Here is a 26,754-nt window from a genome sequence, read left to right as displayed (position 1 = left end):
CAAGGCCAGGTTAGATGGAGCTTTGAGCAACTTGGTCTAGTGGGAGGTGTCCCTGCCCATGGAAAGGGTGTTGGAACTAGATGATCTTTAAAGTCCTTTCCAACCCAAACCATTTTATGATTAATATGCTTTAACTTTTGCCTGACCCTGAAGAGGTGAGGCAGTGGGACCAAATGGTCATTGTAGGTCCCTTCCAACTGAACTATCCTATGGTAAATAGGTGTCCTGTGGTCAAACCACAGCAATAGGATTGTTTTTCTCAGTGATAAACTCCTTCCTAACCCCTTTGGCTGCCGCAAAATTCAAAGAAATTCTGTGGTATTCCGTATATTTGAAATTCTTCCAGCTTATTCCCACTAAGGCTCTTTGTGTATCTATAAAATACAATTATCTATATTACTGCAAATGCTGTTTTTAAACCTGACTCCCTGAGGCACTTTGTTGGTATGAGGAGGTATGATCCCCCCTCAGACAGACAAACTGAGAAAGAATAAATGAGCTTTCATTGTTTGCTAGTACAGTATTACTGTACATCTTTTGGTATGGTAAGCAAGACGACAAAACACCTTACAAAAAGTCACTAGTCTCTTGTCTTTCTACTGTTACAAATGCTGTGTTTTATAAGATTAATAGTAGGAGAGGGAAAGCAGTCTATTGTTACTTTAACTTGCATTCTCGTGCAAATGCATTGTATGAAAGCCTAATGTCATCTGGATATCATAGCAGACCTTATGATATAATTACATGGGACCAACAGTATTTGATCAAAGTAAAAGAAAAACCTCTTATTTTATTTATAAGCCATCTGCCACAAACCATTATCATTTACTTAGGCACTAAGTTGCAGTTTCCATTTTAATAGTTCTGTTAGTGTTTGGGTGGTTTCTATGAAGATTATTCAATAAACATTGTCCAGAAAAAGCTAGATACTTTTAATGCATAATCCTCTGGAATGTTTATTAAACAATAACACTGAACCTTCTGACAGTTTTATTTTGGAGAATGTTATAACATTATTATGCATCCCACCAGTAATTCTTCATTACTGAAAACTCCTGTACAATGTTATGAGTCTTACTGAAAGCAGATGCAGCCGAATTAATAACAGGGACATCAATGCACACTAGAAAGCCATACAGTGGGAAGGGTGAGATGGGGGGTAAAGAATGCAGAAAAGAATTCTGTTTCACTTTTCCAAAAAGCAATTGAAATAAGTACGAGTAGTATAAGGATTTGAAAATCCAAATGTACAAAGATTCATCTGAAAAGATATATTTACTGTTTAATGCAGAATATCTGGACAAACTGATTTAACTTAATTATAGGATGAATAGATTTTCAAGAAGACTTAAGACCCTAAGCGTTCTTAGATTTACTCCTGTGAATGGGTTTTTGTGTGTGACTTATTTTCTGTGAAGCCAGCATTCAAGGATCTTTTTATCACCTGTTAAATGGATGCTATCCTTGTTAACTAATCACAAAGAAAGCTAAGTCTAAGGTTCAGTAAACTCAATACAAAGCCTCTGAATGAGGCAAGGCTCAGATGAAACTGTGTGCTTTGCCGTAATGAACCTAGTAAATGCTGGTTTCCTGCAATAAAAATAATAGGTGGAATCTTTGCATATTGAAGTCAATGGGAATTTTGCCATTGATTTTAGCAGGGCCAGTATTGCAACCAATAAATCTACCAAGCAAACTAAAAGAACTGGGCAAAGAAAGGAAAGGGAATTAACGTAACAGAACCTCTACATTACTTTAGTCTTCCTTCCACTCTCCCCTGACTGATTGAACAGCTCCTGGTACTCCTAAGATGTGCTCACAGAAACTATTGTGGCAGTTTACTGAACACCAAATATTTACAAAAGCATTTAATGAGTAATTCTGTAACAGGAAAATCAGTTTTGTTGTTATAATGAGACAGTCTCCGATTAAACCACAGGGTGTTTTAGGGGTGAGTAACCAAGGGCAATTGCCCAAGACTGGATACCATGGGGAATGTGCTAGACTACAATATGCCTCAATCTATGCCTGTGTTCCTGCTAGGCAAAACTTGCAGCAGCTCCACACAGATGCAGTGATATACTTCAAATGTAAATCTTTCTGTAGTTTTATCAAAGTAACAAGCAAAGCATTTAGTTAGAATTATAAATATGTTTTGTCTTTTTACATTTAAATCCTTTTACCCATTTCTTTTTATTGATGTGTGAAATTTTCTGATTTCTGATGTTTAATAAGTATAGCCACTATATTTTTGCACAGGTTTTCCCAGACATCCATATCAAACATGCATCACACAGCCCACATACAGTAAGTGAGGCAGTTTCGGAAAGCTGCAGACTAACAAATCATGTACTGCACAGCCACAACACTTATGTGCTATGGTCCTATGTGAAAAAAAGAAGACAACAGATATAAGGAAATTTATGATGTGTTGGTATTTTATCATGGGCGGAACTTGAAGGCCAAATAAAATAAAACTTGTGTTTTATCAGGAGCTGAATGCTGTGAGAGGAATTTGAACTTCTTGTTCAGGTGTTCCAGTATCTGAATCAGAGTGTGGAGAAGAGCAACCATCCAGTTTTCTGGGGTTCTTCCACAGGGGTTATTTGCAACCAAGGAATATGTAGAAATAAAGTTACTGGTTATAAAACCACCAAGAAACAAAGGATGGCTAAAAATACAATATCTGATGTAAAAGAGAGATACAGGCAGAATATTTCTGAACATAAAAGCATGGCATAGAAATATGATAGATTTGTAATATCTCCCTTGAACTAGCTTAATATCTGTAACATCTCAGTAATAAACTACAACAAAGCAGTGAACTTACACTGGCAGTGGAAAATGGAGACATCCACTGCAGACTTTGGTTTGCAGAACCTAGAGTTTTCTTTGGCTGTTAACTCTCATTTAAATACTTATCAGGATATTCAACAATAACTTGTCCCCACCAATTAAAACACTCTGCAGGTTTCTAGCCCAGAGTGGTCACCTGAGAATTCAAGCAAACATTTTTGTGGTCTGAAACTAGGACTTCTACTTTGTTTTTCACCATCATGTGTATTAAGCGCTTCATTAAGTGCTTCTCCAAAAATGGGCTTAAAAAACAAAAAAAAACAAGCAAACAAAACCAAAAAATAATTAAATAATTTACTCATTCAGAAAATACCTTAGAGTGTGGCAGTGCTCTTTTTCTGTAAAAATGCTTTTAAAACTAATAAGAGGTGCACATAAATGATCAAATTTGTAAGAAATCTCTTGTAAGCTCAGCTGATGTGGCTCATCAGAACATCTACAGTAGTTACCCATCAGCACAGGAATGCTTACAGATAAGATGAAAGTAGCCCTTCCTATTAATCACACACTGTATATCTGACTCCTGCTTTCTTCAGTCTTTAAATCAACTCCATCTGGTTCTTACTATTTAGCTGTGCAGCTTACCTTTCATAGTGAAACATGCTTACTGCTGCAGAAGCAAGTTCAACATGATTAAAATTATTAGGTAAAGAGTGGTTGCTTAAGTCTGGAATCAGCTAACAATAAAAAAAAAAAACATGATCAGCCACAAAAGGAAACATAGGACCAAGTCTTCATTGGGTGTAAATTGGCTGAACTCTTGCTGATTTCAGTGGAATGTATTGCAGCCAATGTCCCAAGCCACTTTTCTCTGTGTTAATACTTTGTGGAGCACATCAAACAAGATGCCAGAATAACACTTAGATGTGTAAGAAACAATCTCATCATAATGTAGACTAGTCATGGATTTTTAATCTTTTATGGCAGAGCCAGGGCCTAAGTATCTAGAAGGAAAGTACTCTGCCTATGTTAACCAAAGCAAACATAAGCAAAAATTGTCCCTTCCTTGGGAGTGCTCGGTTTATTTAGAGTCCTAATTCAGATTCTTTTCAACTGAATGTAAAAGTAAGCCAAACAGTATTGAGACAATACAAACAAAGGAACAAAGTAGCTTTCTATGTCTTTTGCTGAACAACTTCCTTCTCTTATTCTCGTGACACTGTCTCGATTCCTTTACAATTTTGAGGACATAGCTACACTAAGCTGCTTTCACTGATGAGTTTGTGGAACAGTATGTGAGAATCTAACCCAGTAACAAATCATGCTGCTGAATGACTGTGAGGAAAGGTAGGTAAGATCTCTTCTAGTAAGGACTCACAAGCATGTTACAACGCACCAGTAGGATCTGGAGTTTCCCTGTGGTGAACTTTGCTCTTTTGGGAAGGCATTTTGGAACTGCCATGACATCTTTACCAGAAATACTTGTTACGATCTTGACATACATGGAGGCAGGCAGGATCTGGTACAGCTTATACCAGCAGGCTGTGATACTTGGGAAAACATGGGGACTCAGAGACTGGAAGGGGTTACCCAAATAGTCAGGTCCATATTCTGGTCACAGGGTCAGCAGAACTCCCCCTGAAAATGTTGAAATTTCTGCCTTTGGCAAGAATGCCAGCTATGCATCTTTATGTCACCAGAAGGCCTGAACAGGTAAAAATACCACAGCTACAACCCTTTCTGTTTTACAGCTTGAGAACTACATTGTGGAAAACATGAAATCGGAGATGGTGCAGCTGCAGCAGAATGCTGTGCAGAACCACACCGCCACCATGCTCGAGATAGGGACCAGCCTCCTCAGCCAGACAGCAGAGCAGACGAGAAAACTCACGGATGTTGAAACCCAGGTATGTTCCCGAAGCAGTTTCCTAAAAGCTGTTAATTGCAGAGAACTTTCGCCATCCTCCTTCTTTTCTAATAAATCACCAAACAAAACTTTTCAACACAGGGCTCCAAGAAACATACACACTCTGTGTTTATTGGTACAAACAGCAGCGATGGCTGACACTTTTTATGTGTCTGTCTTTGATTTCATTTGGTTGGCATATTTAGCTTTGTGTGTGTAAGGCAGGCTCGACAGGCCAGGAAACTAAATCATTTGACTTAAATAACTATCTCAGTTACCAGCTGTGAATGATACAAGTGTCAAGTTAAATAATGAGTTTAAGGCTAAAATAGAGCCTTTCTTCTCCATTATTATTTGCCTCTATTATTATTATGAAATTTGTTTACTTTCTACAAGGTGTTTCCAGCTGAAATGTGATGTAAATCAGTAGCTTTTACACTGTGGAGAGAGAGGGACAAGCTTCTTTATAAAGCACTCTATATCTGTTATTACTGTGAAATTGTATAATATTGCATGAATTTAAAGAGCTATCTTCATAAGATTCCTAGCACCAAAATCACTTATTTGGTTCAAATGGCAAGCATATCACTGTCATAATGCAGAGTACAATTTCATATTGGGCTTATTGCAATGATATGTACAACTTTTTGCCTTTTGACTACTTCTATCAGTTTAAGATGCATACTTGTTTTTCCAGTTTTTGCTGAGTTCTTCTTGATCTTCCTAGCATGTGCTGTGTTACCAGCTGAAATGCATTCGCTGCTCATTTAAAGTGCAGAAATTAACTCATTGCATATATTTGGTTTGTTTCAGTAGCATGTGTACTTCTTGAGAGATAATAATGCTTTTACTCACGTTTACAATATCATTACCATGTTATTATGTAACTGCACTACAGCACACTGAAAAACAGCAGCAATTATGAAAGACAGATGCTTTAATTATCTCTAGATAGGAATGATAGGTACAAGCTGTTGCTACACTGCCTTATGCAGGTTCCTTTTTTTCCTTCATCTCAGTTAGCAGACCAACTAAAGTAACGTGTTAAGCTCTAATTACCACAAATTTGAAAAGATGGCATATTGACTTATGAGACCTACATAGTTATAATTGTTGAGTACTCATTTGCTGTTCCCTCATCCAAGCAGGTAACTTTCATTGTCGATGTCTCACTTTCCCATTGAGGAATCAGTTCATGGTAGAGGCACCACTAGCAACTTCCTCCTCCTTCTGTACTTATAGCTGAAGAATTTAAAAGATGCTTCAGTTACCAGTGGGTATCCACCTTGCTGCAGTCCTGGCTCTGACTTCCAACTCAGTGACAGCATCTCCTACCTTGCCCCTCTCAGCAGTGTGAGAAAGTCCTTGTAGCCCCTGGCTCTACTAGTAATCAGAAAAGAGTGGTGCAGGTGGCTCCAGAAGGTGAACTGCTCCTGTTGGCAATGATGGAGGTAGACAGTTGCATGGCTGTGGTGGGTTATGACCTTGGCTGATTGCCAAGGGACCACTAAGCCACTCCTCTCCCTCAGCAGGACAGGGGGAGAAAGTAAGATAAAAAAATTGTTGGTGGAGATAAGGACAGGAGATTACGCACTAATTACCATTACAGGCAAAACAAAATCAACTTGGGGAAGATAAATGTAATTTATTGCCAACTAATAACAGATTAAGTTAGTGAGTACTATCAGTGTGGGGTCCCTCTCACGGGATACAGTCCTTCATGAACTCCTCCAACGTGGGTCCCTCCCACAGACTGCAGTTCTTCAAGAACTGCTCCACCATGGGTCCATATCACGCAGTGCAGTCCTTCTGGAGTGGACTGCTCTAGCACAGGTTCCCCACAGGCTTCAGCTCTTGCCAGACCTCCTCTCCCAACATGGGCTCCTCTCCACGGGCTGCAGTTCTCACCAGGAGTCTGCTCCTGCATTGTCTGTCCATGGGCTGCAGCTTCCTTGAAGGCACATCAGCCTGTTGTGGCATGGGCTCCTTCACAGGCTGCAGCATGGATAACTGCTCCAGCATAGTCCTACATGGGCTGCAGAGGGACAACCTGTGTCATCATTGTACTCTCCATGGACTGCAAGAGAATCTCTGCTCCACTGCCTGTAGCACCTACTCCCCTTCCTTCTTTATTGACCTTGGTGTCTTCAGGGTTAGTTCTTTCACTCCTCTTTCCCAGCTACTCTTGTACAACATTTTTAACCTTTCTTAAATATGTTATTACAGAGTCACAGCCAGCATCACTCATTGGCTCAGCTCTGGCCAGTGTTGGGCCCCTTTTGGAATAACATGGAACTAGCTATGTCCAACATGGGGCAGCTAGCTCCTGGACTCTTCAGAAAAGCCACCCCTGCAGCCCCTGTGCTGTCAAAACCTTGCCGCATAAACACAGTATGTTGGCAAAGATGTGAAGGTCCGCAGGATATAAGGTTGAGAAAGACAGTCCATGATCTCTTGCCTGTAATATGTAGTACTTGCAGCACTTGTAGTACTTGTAATACTTGTAGTATTACTGCCTGTAATATGTAATATTCATACCAGAACAAGGAGACTGATGGACTCAAGATACAGAGCCTACTGCTCCTTAAATCTCGCTGAACCCTCCCAAATACTTATCTATCCAAAATCCCAGTTTCCCTTTAGACTTTCTTTTACACCTGAAACTGCACTGAAATCTTGTAGGCTGCTCCACAGATGTGTACTCTTAGGAAATCTATAGGTGCCTTCCTGTCACCTTTAACCCTTGCCAACCTTTGTAGTAAACCATCAATTCCTGCCAGGTCCCTCTGAAACTGTGGTGATGATGTATCCATCTCAAACAACAAAAGAGCTGCATACTGATCAATTCCATTTTTTTCAATCACTGTATTCTATAAAAAGGACAATTCTAGTTGCTCTGTGAGCATCAAGAGTTTCAGACAAAATTAAGACACTATGTAGATCGAGAGGTGTTTTTTTTTTTTTTTTTTCATGTTCTGTAACATAAGTTCCTATTAGGCATGTATGAGAAAATCTTACTATATACTAAGTAATCCTATGATGAGACTGATTCTTGGCTTTTCCAGAAAGGTCTGATAGGTTCCATTAACATTAAAGAGGAATCATGTTCAATTCCAGAAGTGATTACATCTCAGCTGCCGTTAGTACACATAGCTATGAAAACTATTTATACATACTTGTCCAGACTTTATATAATGAAAGATGATATACCAGCAAAATCAACCATCATTAATTAATGATATTGCTTTTTTTTTTTTTTTTTCATTTTTGAACTATTTAGTTAGCATCTATTCCCTTTCATCTAGTTGAAAGTCTTCTTTTGGTTTGATGTACCTCCTAAAACTTGTGCTATTAATACAGACCAACTCCAAGGTGAAAGACAATTGCATAAAGCAACGTTTAAGATCACAGCCTTCATCTTCTAAAAAATCTGTGTAAGAGGGCAAGTAGCGATAACATACGCAGACACCAGACTTCTGCCAACACTACACAAGAGAGATCTCAGGGGAAAGCTAAAGTAGGAACTCCATCCATAAAACAGCGGATTCAACACTTTGGCTTGAATCCAAGTGCTCTTGCACTCTTCTGGTTTAAGCATGCTTTGTAGGAATGCATGTTTGAAGCATGCCTCTTGTTCTTCCCAGTGAAATGAAGCTTATTTGGCAGTCACCTTTCCCTCTTCTGCTAGCCTAGTATTTTTCTACAGCAAACAGGGTGCCAGATTATCAGCTGTTGCATATCAGTGTAGCTTGATTGAGTTAATTTGCACCAGTTGAGCTGCTGAGGTTAAAAAAGGATTTAGAAATCAAGGTCATTTCTGACAAATCATCAAATCAAAGTGAAATGACTACATTAATGTTTATGTTGCTATAGCAACACAACCAGGACAATATAAACATTAATGTTTCTAATTTATCCCTAAGGTGTTAAATCAAACATCCAGACTTGAAATTCAGCTACTAGAAAATTCACTGTCAACATACAAGCTAGAAAAACAGCTGCTACAACAGACGCATGAAATTCTGAAAATTCATGAGAAGAACAGGTAAGAATGAGTAGCTGATCTCTTAAACTCTTTCTCTATTCATCATAAAGTGGTCTGTGCATACTTTGTTCCAAGCAATCGATGGAATAGAAGAAGCAAATATGGTAAGTACAGGTAATATTTATGCAATGATTAAAAGAGCTAGGGTGTGAACTTACACTGTGCTAGCTCCTTATGACAAATGCAAGTTGACTTTTACTGCTTTTTGTTTGCACTGTAAGTTCATGTCTCAATTTGTTTCATGACAATTCAATCATACGACTATAGTTTCTGCTAGTGAAAAACAAGGATAACTTGTATGCACGTTTTTAAGCAGACTAGAATAAATTTTGATATCATCACCTAATTTAAAAATCTATACAAAACAGAAAATCTTCAGAAGTGCATCTAAATTTAATGAACACGAAGATCCAAGAGGAATCTCTCTCTTTAGACTAAGTATAACATTTCATTCTGTATCACATTCATGGAGCCATGCTTTATTTAGAAAATAAGTGAACAATAAACACGTTGGATTTATGCTGAAATTGAAGAGAGGAAAAATAAAAATACACCAACTCTTCAGCAGCACATAACTTACCAAGCTGTGAAGTTTCCCTTTCTGTGCTACAGTATTTTCGTGATTCCTGCAAAGGCCATGGATTCAGCATTTGTGAGGCTAACTTCATACATCAACAGTGGCTTAGTTTAGCTCCTAAACTGGGGTGCGTAGCAGCTGATGCACTGACAGCACACCCAAACCATCCAAACAAGTAGCGCCACAAGGAACTGAGTGGCTGAACCAGTCTAAAGCCCAGGTTTGGGCCCCTCTCTGGGAATACCTGAAACCCCTGCACTTGCAGCCTGGTATCTCAGAACAGGGGTGTGCACAGGGGGATGGTTTGTCAGAGTTTGTCTCTGATGTTCCTTCCTCCTCATGCTTTTCCCTGGCTCTCAAAGGGTTCCTTCCCTTGGACTGCAGTCCTTCACGATAAGATTGCTCAAGTGTGGTGTCCTCCATGGACTGCAGGGGGACAGCCTACTCCACCACTCTCTGCGGGCTGCAAGGGAACTTCTGCTCTGGCACCTGGAGCACCTCTTCCCCTCCTTCTTCACTGACCGTGCTTTTTGCAAGGTTGTTTGTTTCACATTTTTTCCTCACTGCCATGTGGTGGTTTTGCCTTTTCTAAATATGTTGTCCCAGAGACACCACCAGCATTGCTGCTGGGCTCAGATGTGCCCTGCTGTGGAACTGGCTGGAGCTGGCTGTATTTGGCATAGGGTAGCCCCAGCCTCAAGGGCAGCCCCGGCCTCTTCCTACAGAGGCTCCATCAGACTCCTTCCCTCAAGCCCCATGTCCAAAACTTGGACACAGACACCCAATGCAGTGGCGTAAAGCCATCTCCTTTCATGGTTGCCTGTCTAGAGACCTGCTGTCATTATTGCTGTCTCTGTAACAGCCATGTTTAAGCAGGGAGGCTCTCTTCTAGAAAGAATAACTGTGGTGTAAGTCTGACTAGAACAAAGGTTCGCATTTCCTGTGTATGCTATAATTGACACTGAAATAGAGCAAATGACTTTGTATGTGAGGTAGATACTGAAGCAGCCTGTACGTGCACTAAGGTGTAGTGGATTCGTTAAATTGAGATCAGATTGTTTGCCAAAAATGCCGCTGCTGGACGTGAATCAGTAGCGACTGAGGTGGAACGACTTTTCCCTGGGTTATACGTGAAGCAGACTAACAATGCCATGAAGCTGCTGGGAAAAGAAGGCAAAGAACCACATAGTGATGACAAATAGAATATGTCATTATAAAGAAATGTGTTTAGCTGAAAAGCTGGTAAAATAATATACAGTGAGTGCTATTGGTTATGAAAACTGGCAGTTTACAGCTTATAAAACAGGGGTAAGATTAAATAATTCCCCTAAATGTTTGTGGGTGGTTTGTTTATTTGTTTGTTTCATTTTTTTATTTCAATTTTGAATTGACCCAAAGATTTGTTTTTAAGTAAATACTTGTATTTTTATCTATTGTAATCTATTTAGCATCAAAATTTTATTGACTGATCAAGAGACTGAGTCATTTATGTGATGCTTTGTGTACTTAATCTGAGTTTATTTATCTTAGCAACGTGTCAGGTTGTAAAGCCATGTCAGTAAACAACTAAGTTTGACTTAAATTGACCTTTGACTTGACTGACATTATGATGAAATGATCTATGTCATGATAGTATGGTCTAGCTTGGTATTTAGGAGGAAAAGGAGATGGGGTATGTTAAAGAGCAACATTTAGTATCCAGTTGTTTCTCTTATAAGTATAGGTATATGTGTTTCATTATAATGAAGCAAGAACCTAGCAAAGACTTTCCAGGTTTCATTGCTATCTGTGCCCTTGGGACTGATAAAATTAGGGAGAGGACAGTGTCATGATTACAGCAGCTGATGATTCATATTTTAATGTATCATCATCTAGTCCTAACAAAAAAACGGTGTAATCTTGGTCTTGTAAGGTCCTGATCCTGTAATCAATTATGCATATGTCAATTTCACTGTGGGACAAATCTTTAAGATCACAGGAGATAATAGGTTAATGAACGTACCAATGATTTTAGCTTGCTTAAATTTAAACATTGTTTAAAGATTACCTGATGGTGGTGTTCAGTAGTTGTCTGCAGTTAAAATGTATAATATCAATATATATATATGTAGAACAATCCCTCTGTATAACATCATTTTCAAATTAATAAATTAGAGAACTCCTTTTATCCATGTTGCCTATATGGACTGTAAACATTTTGCAAAGAGCCTTTCTTTTCAGTAGGTGGGAATGAGTGCAGGAACTGTTATAATCCAAAATGTAATCAAAACAGATTGTGTACTTTGGGCAGATCATTTCTATCTCTGTGCTAAAATTCCCTCCATATAAAATAAAGATCCTAATCACTTTCAAAGAACTGGAGTTTGGATGAAAGAAATGTAAAATATTATAATAACTGATTGCTGATATACTACAGTAATTTGTATATTATCCTGAAATAAAATGAGCACTGCTTATCAACAGGGGACCAATGCATGGTCTAGAAATATATCTATTCTTGGCCTTAAATGCTTTACTTCCTGCCTCTGCTGGGAAGAGTGGCCAATTTTTTTCTTTTTATCCCACTGAAGTGAAAGATATTTCATAGCATAAGTAGAGTAACATTTGCCCCAGTATCTTGTTTTTATTGAATGCTCTCATGCCATAAATAATTTATTCTTGTGGGTTCCCACCCACTGTAATGTAAATGGTGGTTTTACACTGCGATATTTTTCTCCCACAAGAGCTTTTTAAAAGCTATTTTAATTTATTCTTGAAAGATTTCTCGGCTTAAGTGCTTGAGTCTTTTTTTTTTTTTTTTTGGTGTACCCAGCTGCATTTAACTTACTGTGTGCCATTTATTTTAATATGCAAGTGTGGAAAATTTTTCTGTTTCATTTGAGTGAATAAAGAGGAGAAATATAATGTATTCTGGATCTTCCAGCATTAAGCAGTGGAAGTGAAATTTAAACATAAGTAAGTTTTAACTCGAATTTGCAGAAAATCAAACTAGACTAACGGTCAGTACAAGAACTATCGTATCCTAAGGCGTATACTTAAGAATGATGAATTACCATTTGACTGTGTAAAAGATGAGGAAACACTATATGAGTTTTATTTGTAGATGTTGCATGTACTGAAAAAGATAATCATTTTTTTCACTACACTTTTGTGATTGCAATAGTGAGTCTCAGTAACCAAATATTTCACTGGCCTTTAGGAATATGGGGATACTTTTTTTTTCTTTTTTCTAAATGTCCTTAAACCAATAAGACCACCTACTTAAGTATCAACAGTCAATACATAACAGTAAAAGGAAAAATTCACTCATATGCAAGCAACTACAAAGCAGCTATCCTAATGAGAAAATATCATTCTTGTAGTCAAATGTGTTTCTCTACCTGTTTATCTTCCCATATGTACTTAATTCAAGAAAAACATATATGTACAGCCAAAGAAATTTTTCTAATGTGACGTTCCTTGTCTTTATTTATTGAAGAGCTCAACGAAGTGAATGGTTTTATCTGTATTTCTAATAAATCCAGATTTCTTAAAAGATTATATTAATGCAAAAGATGTCCATCTCTACGATCTGGTCTATATCCTTTTCCCACATGTCTAAACTGAAGTCTCTGAAAACAAAGATTAAAAAAAAAAATCTTAAACTGCCATGGTCTGGAATGGATTAGTGAATAAACTACATACCTTATAAGGCAGATTGTCTAAACCAGACTTCCTTCCTCCCCTGAGAGCTACAAGAGTGCTTTCTACATGCTCTACTTCATCACCTTTCAAAATGATAGTATTTTTCACTGGAAATTATTCTTTGACTTCTGTACTGGCTTTCTACTTTCTTCAGTGTTATCAGAGGGCTTTATCTGTATCAGATGGACACAGCATAGTTGCACCAAAGCATCCCACTGGCTTATATCCTAATAAAGGTAACATAGGGGTAACAACCCCTTGCAATGCTACAGGCTTGGGGCAGAGTGGCTGGAAAGCTGTGCAGAGGAAAAGGATTGGGGGGTGCTGATTGATGCTCACCTGAACATGAGCTGGCAGTGTGCCCAGGTGGCCAAGAAGGCCAACAGCAGCCTGGCTTGTGTCAGGAATAGTGTAGCCAGCAGGACCAGGGAGGTGATCGTCCCACTGTACTCTCCTCTGGTGAGGCCGCGCCTCGAGATCTGTGTTCAGTTTTGGGCCCCTTACTAGAAGAAGGACATTGAGGCCCTGGAGCATGCTCAGAGAAGGGCTACAAAGCTGGTGAGGGGCCTGGAGCACAAGTCCTGTGAGGAGCGTCTGAGGGAACTGGGGGTGTTTAGTCTGGAGAAGAGGAGGCTCAGGGGAGACCTTATTGTTCTCTGCAACTGTCTAGAAGGAAGGTGTGGGGAGCTGGCGGTCAGCCTCTTCTCACAGATAACTAGTGGTAGGACTAGAGGGAATGGCCTCAAGTTGTGCCAGGGGAGCTTTAGGTTAGAAATTAGGAGAAATTTCTTCTCAGAAAGAGCAGTCAGGCATTGGAATGGGTTGCCCAGGGTGGTGGTGGAGTTACCATCCCTGGGGGTGTTTAAGGAAAGGTTGGACCTGGTGCTTAGGGACATGATTTAGCGGGTGACATTGGTGGTAGGGGGATGGTTGGACCAGATGATCTTGGAGGGCTTTTCCAACCTTAATGATTCTATGATATCGTTTGTTGAAAATACATTCCCAGCTTGAAAAACCTAGTGGAACATGGTTACTTTTGAGGAAAATTAAAGGGGTTTGTTATTGTTTCATTATATTTAAATGTCTTCTAGCTAATAATTCCAAGGAAGGAGTCATTGTCCAATGGATAATATAATATTTAGCCATGTTAACAACATCTGTTTTTCATAACTTCATTCTGTTCCCCACATGCCTGATTTTGCCCCCCAAAAATTGAAGGCTGCATTATAATACTGTACATGTATCTGTGTGTGTGTATATATTTGTGTGTGTGTGTGTATGATTCTTTGAGTAAATAGTGATTTATTTGTATTGTATTGTAGTTCCCATGACTGCTTCATCCGTCTATGTCTGTAATGCTTTCAAACCCATAGGAAAATTATGCGGTAAATTTGCAGTAAAAGAGAGACAGTCACTACATCATGTCCATGCCATTTTACTGGAAAGTGTTATCGAAGAATGTTGTACAACAATTTCAGTCAATGTTTACAGATTGATTAATTGGTATAGAGACAGCCTTGTTTTGGCTTTCTGTATGTTTTTATGTCAGTAACAGTTGTTAATGAAAACTAGTAGAAATATTTTCACTTTAAATCTGCCTTCATAATGCCTCTTTAAAATTTTGATAAAATCAATCAGCAAAGTTAATTCTTTGTGGTATTTGGCTTTTAGAAACTATTCAATGTGGAAAGAAGAAAGAGAAAATGGAGTAGTCTGACAACCATTTAAAAAATCTAAACATCTCTGTAGCTGATTTCAACATGTTAAAAATGTATCAATTAGTTTTCTAGAACTTTTTATTATTTAAATGAGCTACAATATGTATTTATGTAACAATAATACATATGAAGATTTCTGGCCACATTATAGTCAAAGGCCATAAGAACAGCTTTTCTCATGCTGTTTAAGGATTTCTTCCTTTTGTAACAGGCCAGTACAAACGTCTCCAATCTATGTGAAGCTTTTGCTTGTGTTTGTTAGAGCTTTGAGCAAAGGTTTCTCACTGATTCTTAGTAAAACAAAATGAAATACAGTTGTTACAGATTTCTCTCAGGAATATAGGGAGTGGTCCTATCCTCAGGACTTACTCTTATCTGCTGTAGATTTGTGGATATGAAAAGATCATTGCACAAATGCATATGCATTCCTTAAAATAGCTTCGTTTTGCAGTTTATAATAACAAGACTTTTAATCTACATAGAAAACTGTAAAGGAACCATGTGCTGTGACACTCCCATCTTTCCACCACATGTTGTTGACACACCACTCATAAATATTAGGATGTATTATTGCTAAAGCTGTAAAACATCTGCTTGCTGTCTGTCTCTGTAGACGCCAAACAGGGAAGCTCTAAACATTGTCAGCTTCTTCCTTCTTACTTGACATGGCCAGTGTTGCTACAAATAAGGCTGTCATCACCACAGGTTCACTTACTGTGGTCTTAAGAAGGCTACGGTGGGAAACAAATAACACAATGTGCATATTGTGGCTGTCAGACAGTCTGATACATTAAATCATTCAGATATGGAAATAATTTAGATTTGGACATGCAAATTGATCATGCCTTCTAGACCTTTCACTGTCTTTGGTGCCCTCCTTTGGACACATTCTAATAGTTTTATATTCTTCTTATATTGTGGAGCCCCACACTGCACACAGTGTTTTAGGTGAGGCTAAACCAACATTGAGTGTAGTGGGGCAGTCACTTCTTTTGACTGGTTAGCTATATTGTGCTTGATGCACTTAATACTGTTGTCCCTTTTGGATGCCAGAGCTCGTTGTTGACTCATATTGAGCCTACCATCAGCCAAAACTCTCAGATCCCACCACAGCCACTTGTCCTCCAGTCTGTACAGACATCCAAGATTACAGCATCCCAGGTGCAGAATCCAGCACTTGTTCTTGATAAATTTAATATGGTTGGTAGTTGTCTAGTGCTCTAATCTATCAAGATCTCTCTGTAAGGCTTCTCTCTCCTCAAGAGACTCAATGGCTCCACCTAAGTTAGTGTAATTTACGAACTTAGTTTACACTCAACTCCTGTATCCAGGTCATTGATAAAAACTTTGAAGAGAACTGGTCCTAAAATTGAGCCCTGGGGAACACCATTAGTGCATGGTCACCAGCCTGATTTACTATTACCCCGCCACCCCATTTACTATAACTCTTTGAGCCCTGCCATTCAGTTGCTCACCCATCATACTGTGTACATGTCTAGCTGTATGCTGGAGATTTTGTCCAGAAGGATACTGTGAGAGATACTAGTATCAAAAGCTTTACTGAAGTCCAGAAAGCTCACATCCACTGCTTTCCCTTTGTCCACTAGATGGGTAACGTTGTCATAGTAAGTAGGATGTTACACCATGCTGTGGCCACATCTAGCACCCATTCTATCACAGACTGTGTCCAGGGGCCATCTTGTTCCTATTCAAAGTTCATTAGTATAACTTACAGTGTATCAGAAAAAAAATACTTTCCATGAAAATGCTGATAAATAAAATATTTCAGCATAAAAATGCTGAACTGATAAAATTAACATAGAACTTTTTATTTTGTTGAACAATTTTTTATGACTAAAAACAATTCCATCAGAACATTTTCATCCATTCCTGCTAACTGCACTAATTAGTCTTACAAAGCTCAAAGACTTACACACACACACCAAAAAAAAAAAAATAAAAAAAAAAATCCAGAGTATAAAGGCATTGTGTTTAATGTTAGAGTTCAAGCGATGCAAAAATTAGCCACAGGTCTGATAAGGTGTTAAAGTAATTTATTACCTTTGGTTTTAATATCTAGACTTTGTTTTATATTGAAACGTTCTATCATCAAATTCCAACTCACTGAATCTTGTTATGCTTTTGTTACTAATTAATGAACCTTTTAGAATGAAATACCACGTTTCCTCTTGCATTTGGGAATGAAGCTGACCCCAAGAAAAAGTGTTTTCCATTCCCATCCTTTCATTTTTTCTTCCCTCTTTCTCAGATACTTGTGATTTTCACAGAACTAGGTATGTTGATCTTGCAAAGTATATTTTCTTCAGTATCTATGTAAGTAATGTAAGTCCCACATTTATAACATTTCAGAGAGAGATTTGCTGTTTAGTATCCTTAATTAAAAAAAAAAAAGGAAAGAAAAAAGTTTTATATTACTCTAGCTTGTACAGCAAATCCAGGGCCTGAATTTAATCTTTACATTGTTATCTTTTGTAACAGCTCATATTAAGGTTTTGTGATATCTAGTAGAAACAACTCCATATGGATTTTATTACATTCTTCAGTTAGGTTAAATGACCTGAAATTATGCAGGCATTTTGCCACTGATCTATTATCCAGAAGTAAAAACAAAGGTGGGGGAGAGTGCAAATAAATAAAATCTAAGACTGACTTGGACAGGAAGCGGTTTGTTGGGAAGTTTGTAATCACCAGTTGGTTTATGGGCATGAGAAACACCTCTTTTGGCACATACAGTAGAATTACTGAAAGAAGAAAGTAGAAGAGGGGATGAATTTATTTCTTTATCTAATATTAATAAAATCTTTCTGCTAAGCTCCCACCTGTGGTTGTTTAATATTGATGGACAGCTAAGCAACACTATGCCGTTCTTTCACTCCCCCTCCTCAGAAGAAAATAGGATGAAAAAAGCTTGTGGGTTGAGATAAGGACAGAGAGATCACTCAGGAGTTACCATCATGGGCAAAACCGACTCAGTGTAAGGGAGATTAATGTAATTTATTACCTATTGAGAACTGAGTAGAGCAGTGAGAAACTAAAATCGAATTAAAAACACCTCCGCATCCACACTCTTCTATCTCCTGCCCCCCTGAGCAGGGGAATAGGAGGTGAGGTCAGTCTATAGCACTTTGCCTCTGCCCCTCCTTCACGGTCCCTCTCTGCCCCTGCTCCCTGTGGGGTCCCTCCCACGGGATGCCGTCCTGCCCGAACTGAGCCTGCGGGGGTGCCCAGAGGCAGCAGCTCTTCAAGAACTGCTCCCACACGGCTCTGTACTACGGGGTCCATCCCCCAGGAGCAAACTGCTCCAGCACGGGTCCCCCACGGGCGGCAGCTCCCCCCAGACCCCCTGCTCCTGCGTGGGCTCCTCTCCACGGGCTGCAGCTCCGGCCCGGGGCCTGCTCCTGCGGGGGCTCTCCATGGGCCGCAGCCTCCTCCAGGCCACATCCACCTGCTCCACCGGGGGCTCCTCCACGGGCTGCAGCGTGGAGATCTGCTCCGTGTGGGACCCATGGGCTGCAGGGGGACAGCCTGCTCCACCTGGGGCCTCTCCACAGGCCGCAGGGGAACTGCTGCTGCGTGCCTGGAGCACCTCCTGCCCTCCTTCTGCACTGACCTTGGGGTCTGCAGGGCTGCTTCTCACTCCTCACTCTCCCAGCTGATGTTCCACAGCAGGCTTTTTTTGTTTGTTTGTTTGTTTGTTTTTTTGTTTTCCCCCTTTCTTAAATCTGCTCTCCCAGAGGCCCAACCAGCATTGCTCACTGGCTCAGCTCTGGCCAGCAGCAGGTCCCTTTTGGAGCTGGCTGGAGCTGGCTTTGCTCTGACATGGGGCAGCTGCTGGGCTCGGCCCACAGAGGCCACCCCTACAGTCCCCTGGCTATCAAAACCTTGCCATGTAAACCCAATTCACCACAACAGTGTCAAAGCACTGGCCTGAAAAAACTTCTTGTTCAAGGTTGACAGATTTTATCTATGAAATGTGAAAACAGATCCCACTCACGTGGTATACCATCATTTCCCAGTTTCACACAGCACATCAAATGGTAATTTTATTGTGGGTTTGATGGCACTCCATAGTTCCTAACACTCACTTTCTTCCATTCAGTTGTAAGGCCCTTCACAGTGTTCCTTTTACCCATTTTTATTTCTCTCTTTCGTTATTGACCCTTCCATAATACCATTGATGTCCTCTTCAATGCCCTGCTCTTCTCCTTCCTTTGCCCACTTTTGGCTTTTCTACATGAACTTATATATAAATGTGTCATATGCCTATGCACTTGGATGAGTATAACAACTCCATGCACATTGTTCTAAGTACTAGTGTATGAAAACATCTTAAGTAGGACCCTTAGAGATCAGTAATATTTGGCTGCTTGATGGAGAAAGTCAATGGGCTGAATTAGTAGAAGTGACACTTTTAGAATAAATAATTTATGTACTGAGTTCTATGGTGAAAATAAAGTATCATTGTTTTCTGTATTAATAAATATGTTGGCATGAAATAATATCGACTGATTGTTTTATTTCATTTTAGTTTACTTGAGCACAAAATTTTAGAAATGGAGGAAAGGCATAAAGAGGAGCTGGATACTTTGAAGGAGGAAAAAGAGAATCTACAAAATTTGGTCACTCGACAAAGCTACATAATCCAGGAACTAGAGAAACAGTTGAACAAGGCAACAACCAATAACAGTGTCCTGCAGAAGCAGCAGCTTGAATTGATGGATACAGTTCATACGCTAATCACCCTCTGTTCCAAGGAAGGAGGTAAGAAAGCTGAATTATAAAGCATTATGGGTACTAGGAAATTTCTTCTGAAGGGCCATATTTTTGGAATGGTAGAACTAAATGAGCTTATTCCAAAAAGGAAAGGACATGGAGGTACTTAAGAGACATGTGGATGTGGCGCTTAGGCACATTTTTTATTGGTGGGCTTGGTAGTGTTATATGATGGCTAGCCTTGATCATCGTATGGGTCTTCTGCAACCAAAATACTTCTATGATTCTATGATTATAACTGAGAATCCACAAATCTGATGAGAATCCACAAATCAAATAAGATTCAGACAGTGCTGAGGCCAACCCTTTTGCTAACATTCGTATTTGTTTTTCTAAATTTAATATCATCGAGTTACTATACCATGGCCTTAGCTGATGTTAGCCACAGTTGCATTGGCTTCACATTAGCAATACTGATTTGTTCCTCTGAGCGTCTGTCTCCTGGTGGGAGTAATCTGACCAACTGTGGGTGTTAACTTTATAGGTTTCTATATCTAATTTACTCTAAACTTCCTTTACAGTCACTGGAGAGAAAAGAGTGCTAAATGAAGGAAAGTAACCTAAAATTCTATACATGTATAAGTGTTTTGAAGTTGGTGAACTCAGATGCAGGCATGTATGATGCTGTAGCCATTCAAAAAATAAATGTCTTCTATTGAATTAGTTTTTATTTAAAATAAGGGATCATATTTCTTCCTTCTGCCTGCTTGATTTTGTTTGTTTGTTTCTGAGTATGTAAGGCACACTAAAAACACATAAGAGAGAAATAACATCTTCTGAAAGAATGGGTTGACAAATCATCTAGGACAATTCTCCTCAAGTCTCCCTTTGTTAGTAAACACATTTCTTATAGACACTGAGAAATAAATCCAGGTGGGATTTTAGTTTTCAAATGAAAAAGACATTTCTCATTTGTCTCAGGAAAGACGTTCCTTTCATCAGGACTGTCTAAAGGAAATGGCAGAAAGGGATAAGTGATGAATGGAGATCACTGTGAGGGATGGAAATGGGACAATGAAAAAAAAAAACAACACAAAACAAACAAGCAAACATAAAACAACAGTTCAGTAACTACAAAAAAAAAATAACAGGGCAAAGTTAAATAGAATAGAGAGAAGAAGAGGTGTAAGGGAGAATATAAGAGGAAAGGCTAAGATTAACAAGTAAAAGGGGATTAACTGCTGTGCCTGATATGCCATGTAGAGGATTAAAAATAGAAAAGAAAGTCAAGGAAAAAAAAACTGAGATGCATCTGAGAAGAGGTCATCAAAACCCTTCTAACAGAGGGTACAGAATAAACATGGAGAGAAACCATAGACATATAAGTTCTGCCAGTCATTCAGTGAGTGTGGATGAAAGAGGTCTATGTAAAACCTTGCATAGCACTCCATGAAGCACATTTGTTCATTGTAATTCTAGAGCTCTAAGTGCTATTAATGATTTTAAAAAATTAAAAATATAATAATACTTTTCACCTGCATTGTTATTCATTATTTGGTTTGAAAGTCAGAACATATTTTATCATTCACAGTATTCAGCTAAAGGCAGTGTGGGTTTGCTGTCTACTGTATATTCCCATGCAACTTGTGTGGCTTAAATCTGAAGAGTTCCAGTGACGAGGATTACATCTCCTTCCTTTGGAAGTGTTTCATGTTTGGACCCATGTTGATAGACTACATTTTTTTTCCTTTTTTTTTTTTTCTCCTGATGTTCTGATTCTAAATGTTCCCTTCTGCTTATTCTATTATACAGTTCCCCAGCATTCTGAAGTAAATAACATCCTTCGTAGTAGGCTGTTCTCATATCAGAAGAGAAACATAGTGATGCAATGCAAATCCTTTATTATGTTTTGCGGTCTTTTGGCAAAGAAACCTGGCAACGTTTTGTTCAGGGTGTTCTAATAGAGCTCAGGAGTATTTTAAAATTAATATCAGTATGAAAGATATATTATTTTCATACAGAGATATAGTGCGAGTTCTTTTTAAGGCTAGAAAAAGATTTTCCAATCATTTTGAATTTGATTCAAAGGAAAAAAATAAAAATAAATAAAAATAAAAAATAAAAATAAAAATAAAAATAAACATTTTTTTCCTAAACTTAGTTTCCTCAGCTGCTTCTTATAAATATTTTGAATTAGGATTTCAGAAGTGGATGTTTAAAACTGGGTTTCTGGCTCCAAATTCAGGTGATTGAAAACCTGAATTTTCATTAGTGTTTTTATTTCTGAGGAACAGTGGAAGTGAAAATACTCAGCACAGGTAAATGCCTAGATATAATTTTATTTGCCTAACTATAAGCCTTGATTTTGGACTCCATTATATTTTTTGAATTATCATGGTCAGAATTTTCCTTGGATACTTTTATGATAAAATTTAAAGAGAAATAATTGCAGAAAAGTTTCCAGTTCCTACGTAAGTCAAGCTAACCAATATTTTTGGCAAGTCCATCCACAGCTGAAGAAGAGGTCAGGCAGCCTAAGTTTAAATAATATTATCTTGGAATACAAGACTACAACAATGAAGGCAAAATAATAAAGCATTATAATAAAAATTACTACCAGCTTCAGTGTATGCAAGTATGTATTGAGAATGGAAGACTCTGCGTGGGAAATACAACTGAAGCTACTCTGAATTCTTAGAAAAAAATATGAAGTTTAATCTTGCACAAGTCTTTAAGTGTGTACTAATGTTCAACACATAAAATATTCTGTAAGGATCGGTATTTATTGGGAGATAGAGAATAGCAAAATGTGATACATAAATCAGTGACACCACTTTTGTCTTATATTGCGTTATATATTGGTCATCTAATTTCATAAGGGATATAGCAGAAATGGAAATGGTCCAGAAAAGAATAGGATAATGGAAATAATTAGAGACCTGGAACAATTTCCTTATGAGGAGAGAGAGCTGTAAAAAACAGAACTATTGGATGAGAAAGAAGGTATGTAGGATGCTGTTATGTAAACATACAAAATAACTAATGCTAGAGAAAAGAGGGACAGCCAATAACACAGAGAGAGATTTTCCATTGATAAAAGATAATAATTGTGTAAAGTATTGGTTGCTAGATATCATTGTGACTGACAAACATTTTTGAATTATTAAAAAGCAGAACTCGTGAAAGGTGGGCTTTTGTTAAAGCCTTAAAAACTTCAGGTTTTTAACTGGTGACATTTATGTTTGAAAGGAAGTGTGACCTAAGCAAGGCATCAAGTCTAAAAGGCCAGATTGTCAAAGATGAGTAACTTATGAAGGATGAAGACAGGAGCTGAAAGGAACTGTAAAATGTAGCTAAACCCAGCAGTATTTTAAGAATGCCTTTAAGTACCTTTGTTGGATTTTCAACCATAAAAGTGGAGGTCTGTATATTTTACTTGTATGTGTACTTACTTTAAAAACTATTATCAGTATCAAGAAACCTAAAAATCTCACCCAAGATAAAAGTCACAGACAACAAAATTATGTTCTCCTTTGCATAAGTCACAGTATTCAGACTTTCCCAATACGTGAAACTGATTTTCTTTTTAATTATTATTATTAAATAATGATAGAGCTGAATGACTTTTGAAATCAAGCTGGTGATAATCATTGTTTTTTGATTACAAAATGTGATATAAATTTATTCCAGTAATGATGTCATTGTATCAGAAGATCTATTTTTAGACTAATTTAAATAAGTTCAGACACTTTTAGAATTCTACCTGCTAGAAGTCCATGATGAATTTAGCTGACCAGTGTGGAGATACAGGGCTGACCAGAAACTGCTTTAATTTAGTTTTAAATTCTGAGAAGCTGAGATAACATAGTTCCTACTACTGGATGACAACCCTACAGTATAATCTACTTTGGTACTACAAACATGGCTACATAAATGTTAGGAGGCTTTCTGAAGTACATAAAGGCAAATGAGGAAGACAGAAAAATAATAATAATAATAAACTAAGTAAAAGACACAGAGGATAAAATTTAAAAATATAGATGGACCAAAAGACAAAACCCAGATCCTACTTTCAGTGTCAGTTTTGGTACAGACTGATTTTGAGATGGGGGCCACCTGTCAAACACGATTTTTTGGAGAGTTCAATTTCCAAAATACCACCCACCTCTCTTCTATTGTGATTCTAGGATTTCAGTTGCATGTAATCCATAAAAATAGAAACTCTTATAAGTCACAAAGCCTACAGAGTGTCAAACATATGCAGTATACCATGGGGACTCACTTGTCTCCATTTTTCCATGTGTCTATGGCTAAACAGATATGTGACATTGTTTATGTACATTTTAGGCAGGGACAACAATCTTGGCAGGCTGTCAATAAATTTCTAAAATAGAATTTATTAAAAAAGCTGTGCTTTCAGACACTAGCCTTCCCATTGAAACAATTTTTTGGTATGTTAAAAAAATTAAGTAACTTTTTAGAAATTAAGCAATCTGCAAATTCAAGTATAGACAAATGCCTGAAACATTTACTTCTCCACAGAAGAAGAATAAAGAAATAGAAATGTTGAGTTGAAGGCTTAATTAATCACCACAGAGATAATGTAGACCTCCAAGGTTGTAGAAGTTCTTTTGCTATAGAAGATAACAAGAGTAGTATAAAGGCCCTTGCATTCTATTCAAAAGTCATCAAAATTTTTGTGATTATTTTCTTAAAACTGTTCATTCCTCATACTGCTTTGAGGATTATTTGTCTGAAGATGCATAAACCATTTTGGTCTTGTGAACCTGAATGGAAAACCAGGTAATATTTGCTCATCAATAGCCTTCTTGTTTCTATTCATTCTGAGATTGTGCAGTTCTCTGGATGAAAATATTATGTTTGGGATTGCGTGTAAATTTCTAGAGTTTTAAGAACTCCAATAAAAGTGATTCACTCCCTCACTATTAACTAGTATTATAAGTACTTCAAAATATGAAAAATAAAATTTCTATTGACTTCAGCACATTGCTGTCATCATCAAATAATAAACTTCTAACACAGTAAATAGTACATGACAGACTTTCTAAGCTTCCACATCAGAAAAATTATTTGTGAAAAGTGTATGTAGTGCTACATAGGCAGTCATAAAAATATGACTCAAAAAATTTCAAGGAATGGACTACAGATTGTTTTAAGCAATAGATATCATCATCAAAGAAGCATACACAAGTGCAAACTAAGTAATTCAGAAATTGCATTGGTCCAGTGGGAAATTATGTTTAAAGCCAAGGGTCACAAAATGTGCTCAGGCCAAAGTCACATCTATTTTCAAATACTTTTTTTTTTTTTTCCAGTAGAAGAAACTTGATATAGAATGTCTACTGTGTTAATATTCATTTGCATAACTTAAGAGAGCTGCCTCAGTGTTCCTACCCACAGCATAAGGGAATTTAAAATTTCAATGGGGAAATATATTTAACCATACACTTACTGTCCTTTTCACGGTTTGTTTTATATTGTCTGTCAGAGTGCATAATAACATACCTTGTTAAAACGTTTGGTCTAAACTTGTATACTTCAGCAGACTAATGGAACAATACAGAAAGTTTTGTAATGAATGTCTGGTTTTGTGACCTCCTAGTAGGAGAGAAATGAAGCATTAGCTTCCTCCTGAATGCAGACAAGAAGCTAAGCTTAATTCTCAAAATAATACACATATATGCTAGGAATTTACCTCCCCAGAAGTGCCTGTTCAGTTCATGAAGTAAATAACTTTGTTAGTGAGTCTGACATTTCTTAAAAGGTTCAAATCTCCTGGGTTATGGGTAGCTTTCATATTTTAGAAAATTCTACGTATGAATAGAAGTATGTCCAAAAATGTATTCATAGAATACATACTTTAAAAAGACATAGCAATTAATTTACTCAAAACATTATACTGTAAGTAGTCTATTCCATTTCTTAAAATATGGTTGTTATGATGTTAAAATTTATGCTGAAATGAACAGAGTGAGAATAGAATGAGAACATCAAAGAAATGACCTGCAGGTTACAGACACAGGGGAAGCTCCATTGACATTAGGAAAATTACCCCAGCAGAGATGCTGGTCTACTTCATTAGCAAGACTTCAAAGACATTTTATATAATACAAGCCAGTATTTTAAAAACAGAGGGAGAGAGAAAAAAAAAAAAATCCTAGTCAGAATCCCAAGATAGAATTACAGATTCAGGTGTTCTGAAAGAATATTTTAAGTCTTAATATTTGAATTGTGTTCAGCAAAGCAAATTTTCTGTATTATATTGATTAAGTTATATATTGGAGTACAATAACTAGACTATTTAACACATTAGATGGTAATGTAGAAAAGTAAAGTTGTATAATACTGTTCATTGTTTTATGTGCACAGAGAAAATAATCCTGGTATTCATTTGAGATATATTCTGAGGTAACCATTTCTCTAGCAATCTCTTTTCATCCCTTAAGCACTTGTCTCCTTTTTGTACCTCATCCTTAACATTGTTAGTTTGTTGTTGTTGTTGTTTGTTTGTTTGTTTGTTTTTCATCATGATGTAGCATAACTCACAAGGCAGGAACCTTGCATATGGCATATTAGTCACTACATTATTTTTCTTTTGAAGCATGGAAGCAGACAAAATAAATTTTATACTAAATTCATAAAGTTTCTGACAAATTTTGTCTGCAAGCTATAGATCTGAGGTGGATCAGGAGTGTGCTGAAACATAGCTATAAGAAAAAAAAATGCATGAATAGAGTGCCAGACATTTTTTCTTTATAGTTTAAATTTTGTATTACCAGTGTATTATAACATACTGCATTGCTATAAGAAAAAATATGACACTGTGAATTTTGAATCTTTTTATTTTTTCTTAGTACTGATTAAGAATGTATTTGCAGCCCAGAAAGCCAATCGTATCTTGGGCTGCATCAACAGAAGCAGAGTGAGGGAGAAAATTCTCCCCCTTTATTCTGCTCTCATGAGACCCCACCTGGAGTGCTGCGTTCAGCTCTGGGGCCCCCAGCACAAGGAGGACATGGAAGTATTAGAACGAGTCCAGAGGAGGGCCACAAGGATGATGAGAGGGCTTGAGCATCTCTCCTATGGGCTGAGGGCATTGGGGTTATTCAGCCTGGAGAAGAGAAGGCTCTGGGGAGACCTTATAATGGCCTTCCAGTACCTTTCCTGCAGGGGGCCTACAGGAAAGGTGGGGAGGGACTCTTTGTCGGGGAGTGGAATGGCAGGATGAGGGGGAATGGCTTTAAACTAAAAGAAGGTAGATTTAGATTAGATA

At 37.9% G+C, this 26,754-nt stretch overlaps 1 protein-coding gene across 5 annotated transcripts in view; it reads left to right on the top strand.

Moving 5' to 3' along the window:
• The window catches only part of ANGPT1 (angiopoietin 1), a 210,174-nt gene that overhangs the window by 108,008 nt on the left and 75,412 nt on the right, over positions 1 to 26,754 (top strand). For all 5 annotated transcript variants that reach the window (XM_080579477.1, XM_080579478.1, XM_080579476.1 and 2 more), the window contains 3 exons: positions 4,548 to 4,703; positions 8,626 to 8,747; positions 19,276 to 19,508. In XM_080579477.1, the coding sequence (XP_080435603.1) occupies positions 4,548 to 4,703; positions 8,626 to 8,747; positions 19,276 to 19,508 (511 nt within the window). The remainder of the gene's footprint in view (positions 1 to 4,547; positions 4,704 to 8,625; positions 8,748 to 19,275; positions 19,509 to 26,754) is intronic.

This window comes from Anser brachyrhynchus (genome assembly GCF_964034855.1).
Source record: "Anser brachyrhynchus genome assembly, chromosome: 2".
NCBI lineage: Eukaryota > Metazoa > Chordata > Aves > Anseriformes > Anatidae > Anser > Anser brachyrhynchus.
Note: the sequence above shows the minus strand (reverse complement) of the source record. Positions and strands in the feature narration are given on the sequence as shown.